The sequence below is a fragment of the Geotrypetes seraphini genome, chromosome 6, assembly GCF_902459505.1.
Source record: "Geotrypetes seraphini chromosome 6, aGeoSer1.1, whole genome shotgun sequence".
In the NCBI taxonomy this organism is placed as follows: domain Eukaryota; kingdom Metazoa; phylum Chordata; class Amphibia; order Gymnophiona; family Dermophiidae; genus Geotrypetes; species Geotrypetes seraphini.
In genome coordinates this window covers 241,923,915-241,938,399 of record NC_047089.1, presented here as the reverse complement: position 1 = coordinate 241,938,399, position 14,485 = coordinate 241,923,915, and the positions used below count along the sequence as shown (strand labels likewise).

The following is a 14,485-nucleotide window of genomic DNA, read 5'->3' as shown; positions in this document are numbered from 1 at the left end:
TTCCCTACCCTATTTGTTATAACCCCAACCCTTCTATTTCCATTTTTCTCTCTACAATGTAACTTTACCCACCCTTTCCCCTTTTGCCCTCACTATCCAGTTTGTTATGTTAAAGTCATTAATGTTCACCACATATTTTAATTTTTAATATTTTATAATTACTTGTACCTCTTTTTTTTAGAAAAATTTTCTTAAATTTTATGTAAACCGGGTAGATATTTGCTTGATAGTCGGTATATTAAAACTCTAATAAACTTGAAACTTGAAACTTGTCGCCCCAGGTACCACACAGATATATTGTAAGCCTGCCAGGTCAGATAGAGAAAATACTTAAGAGTACAGTGGTGCCTCGCATAACGAACGCCTCGCACAACGAATGCTGCACACAACGAACTTCATGTCTTGATTCACACAACGAACTTCGTTTCACACAACGAACTTCACACAACGAACTTCGTTTCACACAACGAACTTCGTTTCACACAACGAAGTCGCCCGAGCTGCCGATGTATTGCATCCTTCCGCGCAGGCACTGCAGGCAGTCGTTAGTCACTGCACTTAACTGCCCTCTCTCACTGTATACAGTCGTCCTTTTAAGATAAACTCAATATTTTTTATATATCATGGCTTCTAAAAAAAGCAGGAAGGTGATTTCTGTTGAAATGAAACGGGAAATAATTAGAAGGAGTGAATGTGGGGTAAAACAGTGTGACCTCGTCAAAGAGTTTGGCCTCAGCAAGACCACCATTTTCACCATTTTGACAAATTTATCTTTTTTTATGTCATCTTAGCATATTTTATGCTGCAGAACGAATTATTTTTTTTAACATGTATTGTTATGGGAAAACGCGTTTCACATAACGAACTTTTCGCATAACAAACTTGCTCCTGGAACCAATTAAGTTCGTTGTGTGAGGCACCACTGTACTTGATTACTATTCAATGTATTGAAAACTACTTTGAGTGAATCTCCTCATGAAAAGGCAGATAACAAATCTAAAAAAAAAAAAAAAATAATCATGCTTTAACGCCTGGAAAAGCACCAGCTGAAAATTCCTCTGCCCCCTCCCCCACTCGGTAGCGGTGGCAAGTCAAATGCACGCAGACAAGTGAGCGCAAGACAACCGAGGCCACAAAATGTTAACAACACAATCATGGGCACATTCACTTGTCTTGCGCTCACTTGTCTTCACGCATTTGGCCGCACGCATTTGTCTTGCGCGCATTTGACTATGAACCCCCCTCTGTAGCGGAAGGCGAAGATTCCTCTGCCCCCCTCCCCAGCGGTGGCAAGTCAAATGCGCGCAAGAGAAATGCATGTGGTCAATTGCGCGCAGACAAGTGAGCGCAAGACAACTGAGCGCACGAAAATTCAGCGTAAGACAAGCGAGCGCAAGACAATTCAGCGCACAAAATGTTAACCACACAATCACGTGCACGTTCACTTGTCTTGCGCTCAGATGTCTTCACGCATTTGGCCACGCGCATTTGACTATGAACCCTCTGCAGCAGAAGGCGAAGATTCCTCCTGCTCTACACGGGTGCCCATTTGCCTTTATAAAATAGGCATACAGAAGTAGCCACAATATCATGCAAATTCTAATGCCTGTCTTGCCAATTGAGTATGACCTGGATGCATTAAAGATACCGACTGGATCGCTGTTGGCCGATTCTGTTATTTGTATGATCGATCTTTATGATCGACCGTTCTTTTTATAATTCACTGACAAGATGTCCAGTTTTTCCTTCATTGACTGCTAACCGCAAGGGTCCATATGGTTTTGCGGCATCTAAATGTTTTTGCTACGTTATAAGCAACCAGGTGGGATGCAGCCTCGTTCCGAACTAGGTTTTCACGACAGCGTCACAAGACAAGAACCGGTCGGATCTAAATCCCCCCTCACATAATAATAATAATTTTATTCTTATTTACCGCCAAAGCTGTAGTAGTTCGAGGCGGTTTACAATTAAGAAGGGCTGGACAATCAGCGAATATAGATACAATTTATATAGGTAAGCAGGATGCAGGTACAATATATAGGTACAATATGTATAGGTGAGCAGGATACAGAGGAAGGCATAAGAGATCTAGGGAAAAAAGAAATCGGGCATAAGAGGCCTTAGGATACAAATCGGTTAAACAGGTTTGTTTTTAATAATTTTCTGAAATTTAGGTAGGATGAGGAGCGCCAGATGATATTGCCCAGCCAATCATTTTGTAGACCTGCTTGAAAGGCGAGTTCAGGAATCTTTTGTCACGGCAGGCCTTTAGTGTTGGATGGTTAAACAGATGAACTCTGCGTGTGGGTCTGGGTGAGCAATCTAAGATAAAATGGGGAACCAAGTATATGGGGGCCAAGCCAAGAAAGGATTTGAAACAGAGACAGGCAAACTTGAACTGCACTCTTGCTTCCAAGGGCAGCCAGTGGAGTTTTTTTTGTAGTAGGGAGTAATGTGTTCCCATTTTTTTTAGCCCAAAGATCATAAGCGTTACGGAAGTTGTGTCCGTTTCCACTGTATCATCCAGAAACATTAGATTTACCAGAAGGACTCCAAAGCTGGTCAGGTGGTTGCATTTGCAGACTGTCTGATCGATTCTTGAAGAGGCCACCGTGCAGCCTTCGGAAGACCAGTCCCCACGTCCCCCTGTTAGAAGAGAGCCAGGCAGAGTTCACGAAGATCAGAAATACATGAGAAACATGAGATTTTATGTATTTCTTTATTTCAATTTATTTCCCGCCCTCCCAGAAAGCTCAGGGCGGGTAACAGTAGCACAAACACAGCTTCTGAGAACAGGGTAACAAAGAAACCGGGAGGGTGATAGAAACAGAGGGAACCTAGGTACAACAATTAGGCTAATAAATTATAGTCAAGGAACAGTCGAGGATCCAGGTGCAAGGAGAGGTTAATATGTTATTATGTACAGAGAGGAACCAGGAACCAGAGAGAGGAAATGCCATGTACATACCATCGGCGCTAAAGTTCCAAAACACACAATGCACAGCGTTCTTTTCCTGCGTGAAAATAAAGGCACAGAGGCGATATTGATATGACACACGGTTAGGGTTACCGGATTTTACTATTGTAAAATACGAACCTATGGCCCCGTCCCGCCCCCCCAGTCCCGCCAAGTTCCACCCAACCCCCCAGCCACGCCCCCCCCCCAACCTGTTCTCATGCTCGGAGCCGTGTTGGGAGGGCAAGTGTGATGGGATGACATCACATGCAGGCACGCGATGTCACCGTGTTGCATCTGCCAATGCGCAGGTGCCCTCCCGACATGGTCCCGCGCTGGAAGCTTTTCAAAACTCGGACAAAGTGCCGGGTTTTGAAAAGCCGTCTGGAAACCCAGACATGTCCAAGTATATTTTATATTTGATATACAGTGCTCCCCCTGGTCATTCGCGGTCAGCGATTCGCGGTCCCAGTCATTTGCAGTATTTTCTGACCGCGAATGACCGGGCAGGAGAGGGCAGCCGGAGCGCCGGTGAGTGAAGGAAATCACTCGCGGTATGCTCCGACCGCCTCTTCCTGCACTAAAGTCGGGCCTCACCAATCAGGAGCTGTGTGTCAAAGCATAGATCCCACAAGAGGTCAGGTGCTGCCATGGATGATTCATCGCAGCCAATTCAGTGATGAAATGGCTGTGCTGAATGGCCGCAATGAATCAACAGTGATGAATTGTCCTGTCCCGTGCTCAAAGGCTCTGCCTCATGTAATTACATTTATCGCCCTCTGCTGGCCTCAGACCAATTTTCCATAAGTATTTACAGTGGTACCTTGGATTACGAGCATAATCCGTTCCAGGAGCATGCTCGTAATCCAAAATGCTCGTATATCAAAGCAAGTTTCCCCATAGGAAGTAAGGGAAACTTGCTTTGATATGTTTCCACCCCTCAACTTCCCCCCCCCCCCGAGGCCAGTAGCGCTGCTCCCCCCCCCCCCACGAGAACCGGCATTGCTCTCCCCGAAGGCCCCCCCCGCGAACTGGCACCCTCCCCCCCTGCAATCTGGCACCCCCCGCCGCGACCTGAGGTCTCCCCAACTCACCCGAACCCTCTTCTTACTTTTCTGTAGCTTCCGCAGCGGTACCGGCACCAGCATGTCCTGTGCGTGGCGGGGGGGAGGGTGCCAGTTCGCATGGGGGGGGGCACTCGCAAATCGAAGCGCGCTCGGTTTCCGAGGCGCCGATTTTGCGAATGTTTTGCTCATCTTGCAAAACACTCGCAAACCGGTGCACTCGTAAACCGAGGTACCACTGTATTTTTAAAATTTTTATACCTTCTTTTTCTAAAACAGTTTCCAAAAAGTTACATACATAAAATATTAAAAAGTCAGAACAAAATAAGAGCAAAACAGACAGATTTAATCTTCACATTAGATCAATTGCTCAAAGAAATGTTTTAAACATTTTTCTGAATGAGTTCCCTATCTCCTTATTTTCGGATTTGACCAACCAGGCTATTCCCTGCACATGTAAAAGTCATGGCATTCATTTTCGCATATTTAGGATTAGCTTTCGTTTTCAGTAATGCCGAACTCTTAGAACGCAATGATCTTAATGATGGATACCCAGGCATCAGACTCTTAAAAAATTCAGGAATCATACCATATAGAAATTGATGACATAACATAATTGCTTTGTATTGAATTCTAAATGCAAGTGGCAGCCAATGCAATTGTCGGAGATATGGGAGTAATATGCTCATATCTTGATGTTCCACCTGCAATGCCCCTGCATCTGGTCTTAGTTATTCCCAGGTACAGGACATGGCAGTAGTCCAGCCGCGACAAAATCATTGCTCGTTCAACGGCTCCGTACCTGATTCGGATGTCTGTTTGTCTTCAGAATCACAGTGACATTCTCTTTCAGGTGAGTCAGGGTGAGGTTAGCGACACTCGAAGAGATAACAGAGCTGATCAGAGACTTATTCCATTCAGAGCCACTCTGTATAAGGAGGCATTCAGAAGGAGAAAAGGTCAAATAATATTCAGAAAAGAATCAAACAATATGGTTCATAGACAACGGCGCGAAAGACAAAAGCGCGCGCCGACAATTGAGCGCAGCGCACGCCGCCGTGCCGCTCTAAATTACAGTTTTTAGGGGCTCCGACGAGGGGTTTTGTTGGGGAACCCCCCCAGTTTACTTAATAGGCATCGTGCTGGCGTTATGTGGGGTTTGGGGGGTTGTAACCCTCCACATTTTACTGTAAACTGAACTTTTTCCCTAAAAACGGAAAAAGTGAAGTTTTCAGTAAAATGTGGGGGGTTACAACCCCCCACACCCCACACAACGCCCCCACAATGCGGCGCGATGTCTATTAAGTAAAGTGGGGGGGGGTTCCCCCCCATGCCCCCCGTCAGAGCGCTAAAAACAGTAATTTAGAGCGGCGCGGCAGCGCGTGCTGCGCTCAATTGTCTGGGCGCGCCTTTGTCCCGGCGCGCTTTTGACCTGACACCAACAATATCTGACCCTTTATAACAGGGGGTCTTATACTTTTTTGGGTTGTCACTTTCTTTTAACTGATCGATGAAACTCTCGTAACCCCTTCCTAAACCACATGTCCATTAGGTTGCCAGAAAAACCTGGACACGTCCTCTTTTTAGGGAACTGTCCGGGTGCCCGGAGGCAGTTTGTCTGGGTTTTGGAAGGCCCCCAAGCTCGGTGCCGTGTCTGCACATGCGCGGACATTGACTTGATGATGTCACACGCATGTGCAGAGGTCCTCCAGGCACGGCCTTGAGCTCGGGGGAGGAGACACGAGGTTTGTATGGGGGCTGGGGGCGGAATGAGGCAGGACTGGGGACAGAATGGGGGCGGGGCCAGGTGTGCTCTCTGGCCAGCAGCTCTCGTTGCAATGGCTGGGGAATGGAGGAGTGGGAGAGAAGATACCAAATAGGGAGCCCCTTCCCTCCCCCTCCCGCCAAGATAGTTGCAAATGAAGACTCTTAGCACTTGCTGGTTCCCACCCCTGGCATAGCGAGGGCGAGAGGCGCCTGGGGCGGGGGTGTCCTTCCACCGCCCCCCCACCCCCATGTACCCCTCCCCCGCCCCTGAACCCCTTTCATGTTCCCAGCACGAGCAGCAAACCCTAACCTGCTGCTCGCACCAGCGTCGGCTCTGAGTGGATTGCTGTTCCCAAGGGTTATTAATAATAATAATAATAACAGTTTATATACCGCAATACCGTGAAGTTCTATGTGGTTGACAAAAGATTACAAGAGGTACAAAATGAGTGAACTTAAGAGAGAAGAGAATGAGAATAGGTCAAGAAAACCGTTATTGAGAGAGGTGTACGGGTCAGTTGTCTAGGTACTTCAGGAATATGTATGTTTTTAGGCGCTTCCTGAATTCCTCGTAAGTGGTGGGTGAAAGCAATTGTCCTAGGTCTTTGCCCCATAATGCTGCTTGATGTGAGAGAAGGTGTTCGTGGTGTTTTTTTTAGTTTGCAACCTCTGACTGGGGGGGGAAACGAAGTTCAGATGTGAGCTTTTCTTGTGTTTGTTGGTGGAGAAGGTGAAAAGGTCCGTTATGTATTTAGGGGCTAGACCCTAGAGTACTTTGAAGCAGAGGCAGGCGAACTTAAACTTTACGCGTGCTTCCGTCGGTAGCCAGTGCAACTGCCGGTAGTAAGGTGTCACGTGATCAAATTTCTTTAACCCGAAGATGAGTCTGACCGCTGCATTTTGCACTAGTGGCAGACGTCGCATATTCTTTGGGGAAATTGCTAAATAGGCGATGTTGCAGTGGTCGAGTTGACTTAGTACGAGGGAGTGTACCAGGATTCTGAATACTGACGTATCAAAATATGACTTAACGGGTCGGAGGTCGCTGACCCCTGCTACTGAAGGGGTGAGAAGGTGGGGGACTCGGTGAGTTTGGTCATCTAGTTTTTCTTTATGATTTTAATTATGACACCCTCCTAGAAAACCTTATAGTAAAAAGTAAGCAAGTGTAGATGCATTTAGAAAAATGGAATTCAACTTTCTATGATATAAATTTTTTTTTTTTTTTTAGAACTTTTATCTAATTTCTTATATGCTGCCAGCAAGCCCCAAAGTTATCAAAGCAATATATGCTCCAGTTCAAAAGGCAGGCATCTTTATCTGAACCAGTCTAGACTAACCACTAGCCATGCCCCACTGCGACACACAAGAAAAGCAGCGACCCTCGTGCGCACATCTGATCAGGTCACACAATGCGTGTAAGAGTGACGTCACTCGCGACATCACAGTCGATACAGACCAATAAGATCTGGTGCGTACAAGGTGCCCACTTGAAATAAAATGGCAAGTTTGAAGGAAGCAACTTCAACAATGAAAAGATAATGCCTTCTGGGCTCGTTACGTTGCGCCTTCTTTAAAACTGAACATAAGCAAAGAAAACATTTGTTTTACCTTATGAATGCCTACACCGATGCATCGCAAACTCTGTGCCATAGCACACCAGTGTGCCTCCTGAGATTTCAGGTGCGCCGCGACACCCTGGCGAGGAGGGGAGAGTCATCCGCGCCGGCTGACTGCCCACAGGACGTGCCTCTCGCGTCCTGTAGGCAGTCAGCCGGTGCGGATTGACTGTCTTCCTCGCCGGCGTCCCGCCTCCTCTCCACGTACCTCCCGGATCCCTCCACCAAAGCAGGTCGCGGCCAGATGGGCCTCCGCACATGCATCGATGCGATGATGTCATGCATGCGCATGATGTCAATCGTGTCGACGACCGCGCACTTCCGGGCGCCTTCCGGCCGGGGCGCTGGGTTTCGTGTGCCGCCGGCTGGAAAGTTTGCGAGACACTGGCCTGCACAAAACAAGTCAAGAAATTACCTTGAACAAAGTCGTCTTCGCAAAGAAGTTGAACTGGATTCTAGAAGCCAAATTCTTATCTTCGGGAGATAAGTCAGCCAGGAGAGACGAAGGCAACGTAACTGCAGCGGAACTGCGATTATTTTCCCCACTTCCTAAAGAGACCTGAGAACGAAAGGCAAAAGCCATTTCTATATTTCACTGTATTGTAAGAAAGTAAATAAAAAAATGCTATTATAATTACAGCACATTAAACTCTTAATACTACTATTTATCATTTCTATAGCGCTGAAAGGCAAAAGCAATTTAATAAGCAATAGACGGTCCCCGCTCAGTAGAGCTTACAATCTAATTTGGACAGACAGGACATATAGGGTTGGGGAGTTTCTTGAGAGACGATAGGATGGACTTAGGTATCGTACGGTGAGTGGGAGTTAGGTGTTGAAAGCTGCCTTGAAAAAAAATGGGTTTATCGCTTGGATTTGAACACTGCTAGAAATGGAACTTGACCTCATCGAATCTAAAACTTGGATTTGTAGACCGGGTCATCACCAAAAGAGGAGCTGGACTTGGTTAACAAAAATTAGAAAGAAAAACATCAGGTGATAAAACAAATCAAAGAAACACAAAAAAGGGGCCATATATCAAAAGACAAAAAACTAATAAGAGTGATTTGCAAACAGAATTTAAAGTTTTGCGAAAGGAATGGAAGGAGCAAGGACCCCTTAAAGTAAAAGGCAGTCTGTTCCAGGCATACAGCGCAGTAAGATAGAAGGGACGGAGTCTGCAGTTGGCAGTGGAGGAGAAGGGTACTGATCAGAGGGACTTAGCCAATGAACAGAATTCATGGGGGGGGGGAAGGGAGGTGGAGGGGGAGAGATATTGGGGGGGGGGGGTTGCAGAGTGGATGTTTGAATTGTCTTCCTCTCGTTATTCCCTACCCCTCTATCCTTCCTTTTTATTTTTATTTACAAATTGTAATTAAAACTTCCCCACCCCCAGTACCTTTTGTCTCTAATAAGTCTTAATTTGACATAGTTTTATTTTTACCCTTTTTATTTTTTTTTCAATTAAATCTTAAATTTTATTAGATTTTTCTGATTTTTAATATTGTAAACCGTCCAGATGCATGTGATGATTGGTATATCAAGCTATAAATAAGAACATAAGCAATGCCTCCGCTGGGTCAGACCTGGGGTCCATCATGCCCAGTAGTCCGCTCACGCGGCGGACCAACAGGTCCAGGAATTTGTGGTAATCCTCTATCTATACCCCTCTATCCCCTTTTCCAGCAGGAAATTGTCCAATCCTTTCTTGAACCCCAGTACCCCAGTATTACGCCCTCTGAAAGCGCATTCCAGGTGTCCATCACACGTTGGGTAAAGAAGAACTTCCTAGCATTCGTTTTGAATCTGTCCCCTTTCAACTTTTCTGAATGCCCTCTTGTTCTTTTATTATTCGAAAGTTTGAAGAATCTGTCCCTCTCTTGAAACTTGAACTTGAAACTTATATGGAAACAGATGGAGAGCTAATGAAGTGACTTGAAGAGAGTATAGTGGTTCTGGTGGAATATGTCATTTAGCCGGATTTTGAATGGATTGAAAGGGGGAGGGGGGAGAGATGGTCATGTGGAAGGCCTGAGAGAAGCAAATTGCAGTGGTCTAAGCCAGTGGTTCCCAATCCTATCCTGGGGGACCACCAGGCCAGTCGGGTTTTCAGGGTAGCCCCAATGAATATGCATGAGGGCGATCTGCATATAATAGAGGTGTCAGGCATGCAAATCTGCTCCATGCATATTCATTAGGGCTTTCCTGAAAACCCGACTGGCCTGGTGGTCCCTCCAGGACAGGGTTGGGAACCACTGGTCTAACCGAGAGGTGATAAGAGTGTGGATAAGGGTTTTGGTTCTGTGCAGCTGATTAAGGCAACAGTTCCAAAGCTTCCCCTGGAGAAATATGTTAACTGTTCCGATTCTCTGGCTACCTATCACATATACCAGAGGTGTCAAAGTCGGTCCTCGAGGGCCGCAATCCAGTCAGGTTTTCAGGATTTCCCCAATGAATATGCATGAGATCTATTTGCATGCACTGCTTTCATTGTATGCTAATCGAGCTCATGCATATTCATTGGGGAAATCCTGAAAACCCGACTGGATTCCAGCCCTCGAGGACCGGAGTTGCCCACCCCTGTCTTAACCTCATTCTATACCAGGGGTGTCAAAGTCCCTCCTCGAGGGCCACAATCCAGTCGGGTTTTCAGGATTTCCCCAATGAATAAGCATGAGATCTATTTGCATGCACTGCTTTCATTGTATGCTAATCGATCTCATGCATATTCATTGGGGAAATCCTGAAAGCCCAGCTGGATGGCGGACCCTCGAGAACCAACTTTGACGCCTGTGACGTATACATATGATTTAGATCTGGGCACACCAGAGATCTGCTGGTCGATATTCAAAACGAAAGCAGGCAGGAGAGGTTTCTTCCCACTTAAATCGCGCAACGTGGACCGGCCACTGATATTCGGAAACACTCGTAGTTATGGTTTTTAATCGTATTTAATATGCAGGCCCTTCCTCAGCCAACAGCAAGGAAGTTCAGTAACAATAAAACATAAAATTAGAACAAGGAACTACAAATCCAGATTGAATGGGATAGCAAAGGAGGAGGCGTAGAAAAGGTTCATAACGATTAACAAACTGCATCCCTAGTAGACCCTCACAACTCCTGAACCGTCCATCTGAATAGAAAAAGCATTTAACCAGGAAGTGCTGCCGATTATTGTGTCTGACCAGCCATTTTTTAAAGTGAGCCGGAGAGGAACATTGCGTGAGTGAAGTTGGAGAACGGCTAGGAGCGTTGTGAGTGCTGGCAATATTCACTGCCACTGTCTAAAACAGAGAAACATAGAAGCATGATGGCAGATAAAGGCCAAATGGCCCATCCGCAGCATCCACTATCTCCTCCTCTCCCTATTGGCTAAGGCTCTTAACATTTGCATCTCCTCTTCCTATTGGCTAAGGCTCTTTACACCTGCATTGTGATGTCATAGAACTTTATGGTTAACATTATAACATGATGGCAAATAAAGGCAAATGGCCCATCCGCAGCATCCACTATCTCCTCCTCTCCCTATTGGCTAAGGCTCTTTACACCTGCATTGTGATGTCATAGAACTTTATGGTAACGTGAATGGCCCATCCAGAGCATCTACTATCTCCTCCTCTCCCTATTGGCTAAGGCTCTTAACATTTGCATTTCCTCTCCCTATTGGCTAGGGCTCTTTACACCTGCATTGTGATGTCATAGAACTTTATGGTTACAGAAACAATGTAACATGATGGCAGATAAAGGCCACATGGCCCGGCCAGTCTGCCCATCCACAGTAACCATTATCTCTTCCTCTCTCTAACAGATCCCACATGGCTATCCCAAATAGGACCACATATAAAGCAGTCCTAATCGGTGACTTATCTATGCATGTGCTGGCACTCAACATTGGCCCCCACCCACATTGCTGTCAGTTGTGGGCCAGAGCATCTCCAATCCCCTCCCCCTTCCTGCACCCCACCCCCAAGCCCCAGAAGGCTCTCCTAGATCTACTTATTGTCCTCTCTCACTCCTGCCCCTAGTAGCAATTTGGATAAAGTTCTCTGCTACTCCTACATGTTTCTCTCTGCACACCTAATCTTTGCAGGGCACCAGGATGACTTTCCTCGCCATAAGGCTAAACTCTGGGTTATGATTAGTTCAGGGACTTTTAACAAGCTGTGTTCACACAATACTGCATGTTATTGACCAATTAATGCACATTGGTTTCCTGTAGCACATGTTAATTGATGATAACGCAGCTTAACTGTAAGTCAAATATAAAATAAAAATTTAATAAAAGCATCTTATTATGCAAAAGAGGTAATATGGCTTTCTCTAAACTTGCTATTCTTGGAATGCTTTCTACGTCTCTCAAGAGGCTCATATTCTCGGTGAGACTTCTGGGGTTAGTCTTTAAACGTGGTTGCATGCTCTAGGGAAGGGGTAAAACGCGGACCTGACGGACCTCTCGGATCTAAAACCGCCCTTCCTTAAAAATCTGAGGTCCGTGCCGCTTGTAGTTAGTTTCTGGCTCTGACAGACCTCGATGACAATTTAGCGCTGGCGGATCCGTCTCAGCATAGGGAGGGAAAAGTATTAGGATCCGTCAGCGCTAAAATGTCATTGAGGTCTGTCAGAGCCAGAGACTAGTGCTGGAGCGGCTCTAAAACGAATCGTTTAAACTGGTTTCCTGCAGCCCCAGTAAATTTAAAAATCTGAGGTCCGCGGCTCTGACAGACCTCAATGACATTTTAGCGCTGACGGATCCTAATACTTTTCCCTTCCTAAGCTAAGACGGATCCATCAGCGCTAAATTGTCATCGAGGTCTGTCAGAGCCAGAAACTAATTACAAGTGGCACGGACCTCAGATTTTTAAGGACGTGTGGTTTTAGATCCACGAGGTCCGTCAGGTCCGTGAGGTCCGCGTTTTACCCCTTCCCCATGCTCTAACCCCCAAACTGAATCCCTCGTGGTCTGTGATCTGTCTACCACCTCCTGCTGCTCCTAAATCTAGGCTCTGAATAAAAATAAGACTAACCTCTCAGTGAAGCCTTGACCCATAAAAAAAAATTGTATCCCCTTCCAAATCCCAAAAGCAGTTCATGGTACCTGCAGATCAGAGGTCTGTTCAATAGCAAAGGATATTTGCTTGAAGGAGGTCGCATTGACTTTGGTCACAGCCAGGGCCAGGGAAGAAGCTGTGAGGTTTACAGACTCAGATGGAAAATCCATTCTTAATCCAACCGCATCCACAATGTTAATTAATCTGTGAAAAGGCCAGGAAACACTACTTATCCTATAATATTGGAGTTTTTCTGTTTTCTATCAACAAGGCATTGCTCCTGTGAATGCAACCTTTAAGATTACACAGAAAGGGTAGTGAATGCATGGAACAACCCCTAGGTGGAGACAAAGGCCATGTCTGACTTCAAGAAAAAGTGGGATAAGCACAGAAAGATAGCAGATGGTATGGATGGGCAGACTGCACAGGGCAAATGGGGGTAGATATTCCAGAAGTGGCGCTCAGCATTTTGCTAAATGTCACCCGCTTTATGTCTGGATAGTCAATAACTGGCTATGTTAAGGCATCAGCATTGAATATCCAGAAATAAGATGACCAGACAAAACATACGCTTGCTTTTACAAAGCTGCGGAAGAGGTTACTACCGCGGGCTTGCAAGGTAAATGGTCCAACGTTCATAGAATTCTTATGAGCATTGAAGCATCTATCTCGCCAGCCCATGGTAGAAGCCTCTACCACAGCTGTGTCAAAGGAGCCTATAGCTGGTTAAGTGCAATCTTCAGCACTTAAGTGCCTATGGTGAACTGCATTTTAAGTGGTCCTGTTTATTTAATTATCCTAGATATTTAAGTGCTGAATATCTGAAATTAACCGTCTAAGTGCTGACTCTGCCATGGAGATGCCCGCAAAATATTCAGCTTAGGCACTAACTGGTCATTTTTAGCAGCGTTCTAAGGGGGAAGTTTTGTAAATGGCATCTAAAAAGGTAGACGCCTATCTCTTGTCAATCACACTTAGATGCCTATTATAGAATCATGTCCACCTTCAAACTTATGTGTCTGTAAAGTAGGCCAGGGTTTTAAAGGCTTACATTATAGGCGCCTAAGTCCTTTAGAGCAGTTTTCTTCAACCACCGGTCCGTGGACTGGTGCCGGTCCACAGAAATTTCCTCCCGGTCCACAGGGCCAGCACGTGCATCAGGCCCAAAACAGTGTTCTTCAACCGCCGGTCCAAGGTGCGATCGATGTGGCGTTATCTTTGAGCCAGCTCCCTCTTCCTCACTGATTCAGTGCACAAAGCCAAGGGCAGTGGCTCCTACGCGCGTCCTGCGCCTGGACCGGAAGCCTTGGCTTCCAGATGAGGCGTGGGATGCCCGCAGCTTTGTGCACTGCATCAGTGAGGAAGAGGGAGCCGGCCTGAAGATAACACCAGGGGCGGGATAAAACGGCCGGGCGGGAGCAGGCCAGAAGGTAAGGCACAGCATGGAGGGAGGGAGACAACAAAGGTAGGGGGGAATGATTTTATTTTTGAATTTAGCGATTGAATTATGTCAATTTTGAGAGTTTACATCTGCTGTCAGTGTGCTTTGTGTAGTTTAATTTTGTGGTTAACCATTATGTGTTGTTAATAAGATTATATTGTGTGTATATATGAAAAAATGAATGGAAGAAATGGTGTTATGATTAGTACTATTATGGGGGCGGGGTCTGGCCCACGACTTATCCCAGTGTTCTTCAACCGCTGGTCTATGGACCGATGCTGGTCCACAGAATAATTCTTTTATTTCTGCCGGTCCATAGGTGTAAAAAGGTTGAAAAACTTCTTTAGAGAATTGCGCCTAGCAGCACTTAAGTCCTCCTCCACCCCTAAACATGCCTACCAAGTGATAGGCACCTATCTTTTGTAGAATCGCGCATAAGAAGATAAGTGCCTATCGCCCAATTAATTTTTAATGTTTTCTATTTTGAGCGTGTTAAAGCTCATAACTGAAACCGATTTACTAATTAAAGAATTCCTACGAGCGTCGGAGCACTAACTTCGCCGGCCTGCGCAAAAAACCTCTAGGGCAGC

The 14,485-nt window shown here is 45.9% G+C and overlaps 1 protein-coding gene across 2 annotated transcripts in view; it reads right to left on the bottom strand.

Moving 5' to 3' along the window:
- The window catches only part of ADGRG2 (adhesion G protein-coupled receptor G2), a 195,135-nt gene that overhangs the window by 35,001 nt on the left and 145,649 nt on the right, over positions 1-14,485 (bottom strand). For both annotated transcript variants that reach the window (XM_033949916.1, XM_033949915.1), the window contains exons 19-23: positions 12,502-12,658; positions 7,822-7,965; positions 4,823-4,948; positions 2,969-3,014; positions 2,543-2,646 (exon numbers count right to left, since the gene is read on the bottom strand). In XM_033949916.1, the coding sequence (XP_033805807.1) occupies positions 2,543-2,646; positions 2,969-3,014; positions 4,823-4,948; positions 7,822-7,965; positions 12,502-12,658 (577 nt within the window). The remainder of the gene's footprint in view (positions 1-2,542; positions 2,647-2,968; positions 3,015-4,822; positions 4,949-7,821; positions 7,966-12,501; positions 12,659-14,485) is intronic.